Below are 7,590 nucleotides of genomic sequence, written 5' to 3'. Positions count from 1 at the left end.
GAGTTAGTGATGTGTGGCGCGCCATTGGTTGCTTCATCTTCAAGCAACACGCCTGTGGCCAGCCGTCACGACCGAGTCGATGAGGTCCTTGCGAAGTGGTACCAGCACAGTATGAACTGGGTACCCGTTGCACTCCAACAAGCATCGGACGACCAGTTGACGGAAGCAGACTTCACCAAGTTACTCCTAGTCCGACGCAGAAACGACATTTGCTGGAACTTGCAAGCTCTATGCGAGCACATCGACATTTGCCATTGGTACCGTGAGACTGGGGCTGCAACATTCCCGTCAATTGCTGCTCTTGCCCGTGTATGGCTAGGCCGGAGCCCCTCGAACGCCTTCCAAGAGCGTGTCTTCTCAACGGGAGCCTTTGTCATGGGACCTCTACGTACAAGCACAGACAACCGTCGAGCTAAAATCCAGGTGCTGATGAAGCACAACCGTGCGGAGATTCGGCGAATGGAACATGCGAGCATCCGCGTTTGCGAGAAGATTGACCATGCAGCGTCCCTCTAGTTGGTCGAGCAGCGGGAGCACAAGCGAGAGTGTGGACCGCACAAGCGAGAGTGTGAACCACACTTGACAATATTAAGTTGGTCGTAAGCAGTAGTTAGATAATACTACAGTACTTCTACTAAGTAGTTCAGACGCCGTGAATCGAGTTACTGAGTACTGCAGTAGGCTTCAGCTTTGCATCCTTCTACTGCCGCCAGTACTTTGGAAAAAGTGGCAGTACTGCACAGCCCTGTGAGAGGGTCTTCGGGTCTAAATAATAAAGTCGCTCAAGCGTGAACACATGGGAATTCCATCTCTTGCCATCTCCCACACGAGTAAGTGCGCTGCTGTACATCTACGACTGCGTACGAATTGTCGAAATCTCGCATACCTTCAGCGACGAAATCTGAACTGGGCGACATGAACCGCTTTTGAGCTTCTGCAGTCATCTATTTCGCCCATACGACCAGTAGTGGCTTCCTATTAAGATTAGGCACGCCTAACCTCGTGATAATGAAGCAGCATCTTCCGGGCCATCACACTTAGACCTTGAAACCACTTTTGGCTTCGTTCATCTATCAACCAGCTGTTAGAGCTCTCCGAAATATTTAAAGTCACTTGCCCCAATTGAGCGCGAGGAAAAACATGGGCAATCCAGCATTGGAAGATCTATAGCTAGCTTTTACATAATATCAACACGTCACACAACAGAAACACGTTAGTCATTCCAAATTCGATGTCTGCGATATACTCTGTTGCTAAAGTATCGGTTTCCGCAAATATCTGGTATGCATACTTTGCGGTACGACATGTAGCGAGCTTGCGAATATTCTGGTGCAGATCCATTCGAAACGCAAGACTTTACGTTCTTCTTAATGTGGAAGGCCCATTTTCTGTGTGATCACCAGACATTATTGAGGAAACTGCGCTAGAGATCCCCTTATCTATATCGCTCATCAATAAAATTATCCGACACAGAAGTAAAACTGTACTTATCATTAGATGCGAAAACAAATACGTATGCCATCCATCGTCTTCTGCCGGAGCAATCCCGGCCGCAATTAACATGATCTCATAATTTCCATTGAGCATCGATGCTGCAAGTAAAGTTCATTCCCGGGTTCAATGACACCACATGGAAGCAGGTGCTAGCCGTGGATGCCCTATACCGTAAGGCTATGTACACAGCCTGTAGTTTCCGTTGCGCCTTAACTACGTTTGCAATAGTTCTCGGGTACTGCGTGAAATAGTGTCTAATCGTGGAGTAACCAGGCCGTAACTGTCTTGATTCAATTCCAGATGACGACTGCAGGTGAAAACAAGAGCGCGATGTGCTTGTTGGTAGGAGACCTGAGCTTCACGCACCGTCCTAGCTTGTGCGATTACATCTGCAGGAGTAATAGGCGCATATTGAGATGCCTCTTCAGCCAAGGCTGTCCCCAGAAGCCTTTCGATGTCGCCATACATCGAGGCACACATGAATGCATCGTGTGGCAGGATGGTACGCGAGGAAGCCTGGCCAGATTAGCTCGCACGCTGACGAAAAACGGACAACGTTGACGCTTGTATGCGGTCCTCACGCGTATAGCGTTGTTCCGGGGCAAGACAACTCGCAGTTACCATTCACCGTTTCCTCTGCTCTCTGTAAGAAGCTATGTGAGACAAAACCCAGAGCTGCTCGTTCAACGATTAACGACGCTAGCCTCTGAGTGTGTGGCGTAACTAGACCAACAGAGGCAGTCCCCGGGAGTGATGGGTGGGAAACAAACAATTCATGCGGTGCCCGAGTCGAACGTGGCCTTGTACGCGCGCTCAGTTTTCGTCGCTGTTGAGGCACTGGATGCCGGAGCAGCGAAATGCCAAATGAGAGCTCTGGAGCTACACGACTTCACCGATGCTACCGCAGTGGAACTACCAGTGGTTGATTGGTGGGACGTGACAGACGAAACCACTTGCCTTGTCTAAGTCGTTTGCAGCGCTGCGGTCCATATCCACACTGGGGGGGTTTCTACTGATCTACGGTTATACAGATCTTCGGTCTTGCCGGAATTCTGGACGCTACTGAGGTGTATGTACGTGTGCGCCCCGAGCTGGTGTACATGGACTTCTTTCCGATCCAGCCCGAAAACCACGTTTCCACTTCGCTTTGTGCACCTGAAACTTAGCACATCTTCCACGATCGCTAGCTTGAACGTCTACTTGCTTACGTAAGTATCGCTTTTCTCGATTATTGTTGGGTGAAAATGGCTGAGGCCAGCCATTTTCACCAGTGGGGGGGGGTAGATATAATGCCCACTGGGCTCCTGGGCATTGCCCAATAGCCACCCATCAAGAAACATATGTCGCATAAATACGCAGAAAAGACGATATTGTCGGCTGGTAAATGTTCCAATGCTTTACTCACTTTTTACGCGGTGCCTTACAGCTAGTCGACACTATTTAGCTACAAGCTACTAAACAATATGTATGGTGTGCAGCACACAGCGTTTTAGCTGCTACTAGAGTGTGCACGAATCTGCTTTGATATTATTTCAATTATACGTATTTTGTCTGGATAAAATGCTCATCCGTTGATGAACATTTGTTTATAGCAAAAAAATCATTTTTACTTATAAACTGAATGAAAAATATAATTACCCAACTAAACCGCCAGAGACCTGTACATGTACCATTTTTCCGTAGATGTATCTCCGAGCTCTTGAACAAGAGCTCTTCAGGTTATGCTTTGATCTAAGTAAAATCTTACGAGGCTCGTTAAGAAAATTCCTTTTGCTTTTTTTAAGGATAATAAGTTCTTCTAAAACCCTTAAATGAAATGATAATTTAAAAAGTAGTACTGGCTCAGAGCTACTACTTCAGGTAGTAGTACTAATGCTGAGGTTTTTGACATTCAGAAAAAAAGAGAAAGACACATTTTATATTTCACAGGACCAAAGCCTATTTTAGATGTCGCCGAATTCATATTTTGGATTTAATCCTTTCGGATAATATGGGATTGCATGAAATACTACATGTATTACTAGACTAATTTGCTTGATACTCTTTAGACCGCATGGTGAGGAAGGTTCGACTGGGTGTGCGACCTGGCAGAATCGCGAGCCTCCTGGGCTTCACGCTCCATACGTTTCTTCTCCAAAAACGCGTGCCACACCGTTCGACCGCCCTTCTTCTGGTACCAGAAAATAGTCCACACCAGCGCCACCACCACGATGGCACCCACGATGTATCCAATCACCTCCACCGCGGTGCTGTCGGCGGTACACATGTACACCAGTCCAAGCAGGATACCAGGTGCAACCAGGAAGAGGATCATGAGGAAGATTATAGCAGTCATCGGCCACGCAGCACTGGAGAAAGCCAGAGAACGTGCCCAGCCCAAAATGGGCTTACGGGTAATCGGGATCGGGTAGAAGAGAAGGATACCGAACACGTTGAACCAGAAGTGCACGAGGGCAATAGCCACCGAGTCGGACTTACCCGTCACCAATGCTGCAAGTAGCGCTGTGCCCGTCGTTCCGAGGTTGGCTCCGATCACCAAGGGGTACACCTGCTCCAGTGAGACAACACCCAGACCTGCCAACGGAGTAAGGGTGGACGTGACGACTGTCGACGAGTGAACAACGAATGTGATCATCGTTCCGACCAGGATGTTGATGTAGCCGTTGTAGTTCAGCAGCTTGGAAATGAGACGCTTGGTGGGGCCCATGAAAACCTTGGCTAGCATCTTCACCAACGTCAGCAGAGAGCAGACTAGGATACAGAAGCCGATCACGACCACAATGGCACCGATGCTTCCGTCACTCAAACTGGAACCCTCGAACGCGCCTCCGGTGACGAATGTCTGACCGGGTTCGCACACTAAATCACCAGTAGCGACATCGTAGATGGAGTCCTTGTCCACGACCAGAAGCTCCTTCGCGAGCGGCTTCACGATTGTGTCGACAGGGCTTGAGAACGCACCACTGTCAGTCTGAGCATTGGACATGGCTATCGACAGCTCCTCAAGCGGATGGAAGAGCACTTCCAGGGGGAACAGGACGAACACTGACCACAGGTTGTACATGTCGTGGACCGTTGCGGCAGCCATGGCACGCTGGAAACGAGCACGGTCTCCGACCTGGCCGAACGCCACCATGATGCACGTGATGCACGTACCGATGTTGGCACCCATGATGACATACACACCCTGACGAATCGTCATACCACCAGAGCCCACAAGAGCCACGACGATAGACGTCACCGTACCCGAACTGTGGAGCAGAGCGGTGGCAATGGTACCGATCATCAAACCAGCCACGGGGTTGTCAGCGAAGTCGAAGGCACCCTTGGTGTCACATCCGAGTGCTAGTGTGAAACCATCTCCGATAAGCTTGACAGCCACCATGAAGAAGTACAGTGCGGCCAGCGACGCGGTGCCGTAGATGATACCCCAGATGATCTTCTCCTGAAGAGGTTTCTTGGAGTAAGAGTCTTCCTCTTCATCTTCAATAGCGATATCTTGCTTCTGGTTGGTGTCACTAATAATAGTGCTACGACGTGGCTCAAGGTTTGGCGTGGTCACCTTCTCATAGTCGGCAGAGGTGTCGTGGATCATGGCAACTGGTTTGGGTGCTGGGTGAGAGTCAAGTCGGAAACTGATGTTGAGATTGATGCGAGGAACAGTTGTCTAAAGAACCCTGATGGCAACCGACCACGGACGAGGAGGAGACCACCTTTCTGACAAGAAGCATCCGTTGATGTGGGGTCGAGTGCTGCCTGCATGTATCTGAGACTCGCGATTCAAGTTCAAAGCAGTAACTTCTAGGAAGTATTTCCCACATCTCCTAGAATCTACAAAAATCTTGGAGAGTGGTGTTGGAGGGCGACGATGGCAGGAGGGGGGTAAAGCAGGACACGTACCACGCATAAATGCCGCGCAGACGTGAAAGCCGGCGTTGCGCCTTTTGAGCAAATCTGAATGATCACCCTCTGATTAAAACAGTAACCAATTGATTAATGGCCCATCGAAACTTCAAGATTCACTACGACGACTGGGATAGCCCGTTCTTTCTAAAATCATACAATGGCGGGTACCACAGACGCAGTGAATCTTCCACATTCCTGATGTGATGCGTTTCGAACGCAAGCTGAGATTCATTGAGTCGAAGTGAGGCGCTTTCATCGACTCGCTGACTTGCTTGCTGTACATGTAAACTGTCATCAAAGCTGCGCTCTAAAGCCCCCTGTGCAGTGCTCTGCATAGGGGTAGATGCCCTTGCCGTTGCTGTGTTTCCGTCTATTAATACACCGAAAAGGCTTCTACAGTAGTTTTCTAAAATCGACTAATTTCTGGAAATTAAAATACGCCTGGTTATGTCACGTGAATGCAACTTCAATGCTCTTCATATCGAGACTCCACCGCAGTCGCTTAATGTCGGTTTGGGTGGAGGAGAACGACCCTGGCGCGCGACGCCCTCGCTCTGCCAATATCTGCGGCTATCGCCGGTGTATATTCCCTGCAGCATGCTTGAGACATCGGGTTTGTAACAAATTGTTGCTGCAGCTCTCGTCGACGAGCAAACGAGGTGCTTCGCCACATCGTTTGATGACAGCTGAAGACAAGATACCGTCCCATCAGTTGGTATTGGATCAAGCCTTCAGCTCGTAGCGGTTGAATCGCAGATTCGCGGTAGATGTAGAAGTAGCTTATCTAGGTACTGTACTGCCATCGGTCACGCGAGTGCACATGTACAGCGCTGATTTAGCCCACTGACTACTGTAGCATGTACTGTACTAGCACTTCGAAGTAAAGGGGTCACGGCACGATGAAGCGCAGTATTATACTTCGAGGTAGTCCACAGATCAGCTGTTTTCCATATAATTGGTCGGGCAAGTGCTGTTGAGCCGGGTCAACAGCACTTTCAGTACGGCTATTCAGAGGAATCGTGGACGCCCGCTAAAAGATTCAAGTGATCCTTTTCGTGCACACACATCGCGCTGAGATTACCACATGGCGAATCTCTTAACAAAACGCGTTGAAACAGAAAACAAGAATTACTGTAGTACATAATACAGTCGTGCACCTCCAATTCGGCACCGGTATCAGTCGATACCCTGCCAGATTCTATGATTACGCGAATCGGATGCGCAATTACCTTTGCCCATCACCACCTAGCAATTAACCTCAACTCCTCGCGGAGGGATGACACGCCGCATCGATCTGATTTTAAATTTTGGATCGGACGTCTTCATACAAGCACACACTTTGATTTTTACCGCCAAAGACAATGGGAAATCGCCCTTTCTCCTACATGTCCCCAACTCTAGCACAAAAGCAGTCTTTGTGCGAAGCACAAGTCAGATCCTGCATGCTCTCACTCCGAACTTGCTCGTTGGGCAACGGAGCGCCTTAAGACCCCCCAAGCAGTAAAGCGCACTACCGTCCAGAGTATTCTTAAGCGGTCGGCGGACGTTGCCGCCTTGCCGGATGCCTATCACGACCGGACCGGAAGCGCTGTTGCGCGCCCGCGATTCGCGCGTCTGACGCCAAGATTATGCAGAAGATTGAAGTAAATTTTGTACTGAATTGACAAAACAAATATCAGTGCACTGGATTTGCGTTTGTTTTTTGCTTTACGCTGTGCACGTAATAACAGTCCATTTTATTAGTACTAATATAAGCACACAAAAATTCAGTACTATTTTTTGTTTAGTAAGTACCTGGCACCCAATGTGTACATGCCGCGGTCTCTCACATCTTTAGGTGAGTCTAGCAATTTACTTCAAAGTTTCACACGAAAACAACCCAATCACGCTCAAATAAAGGTTAATTGTTGGCTAGTGTAACCCCGCATGCTACTGCCGTCTAGCGTACTCCACAGGCGGTATAATTTACGAAGATGATTAGGCCCGATCCTAGTTCATTAAACCTCAAGCCACACACGACACGAGGGAAACCACCAACCGAGTATTGAATCTTACCTGTTGAAAAGTTTACCGGGCACGTATATGCCTAGCAAACGCATAGCACATTTCAGTTGCAAGAATGAATGTCCAAGCTACATTTAGAAAAAAATGTAGGGCTCCGCCACCAGATAAACTATCACTGACCACGGC

At 48.8% G+C, this 7,590-nt stretch overlaps 1 protein-coding gene across 1 annotated transcript; it reads right to left on the bottom strand.

Annotated features, from left to right (window-relative positions):
• Positions 1 to 3,538: 3,538 nt before the first annotated feature.
• Positions 3,539 to 5,089, bottom strand: PITG_11140 (sodium-dependent phosphate transporter, putative; the record flags this gene model as incomplete). The annotated part of the gene is made up of 1 exon (XM_002901867.1): positions 3,539 to 5,089. The coding sequence occupies one exon, from the start codon at positions 5,087 to 5,089 to the stop codon at positions 3,539 to 3,541; it is 1,551 nt and encodes a 516-aa protein (XP_002901913.1).
• Between the last annotated feature and the right edge of the window lie 2,501 nt (positions 5,090 to 7,590).

The sequence above is a fragment of the Phytophthora infestans genome, genomic scaffold (genome assembly GCF_000142945.1).
Source record: "Phytophthora infestans T30-4 supercont1.19 genomic scaffold, whole genome shotgun sequence".
Taxonomy (NCBI): domain Eukaryota; phylum Oomycota; class Peronosporomycetes; order Peronosporales; family Peronosporaceae; genus Phytophthora; species Phytophthora infestans.
The sequence above is the reverse complement of the archived record's forward strand: the minus strand, read 5'-3'. Positions and strand labels throughout refer to the sequence as shown.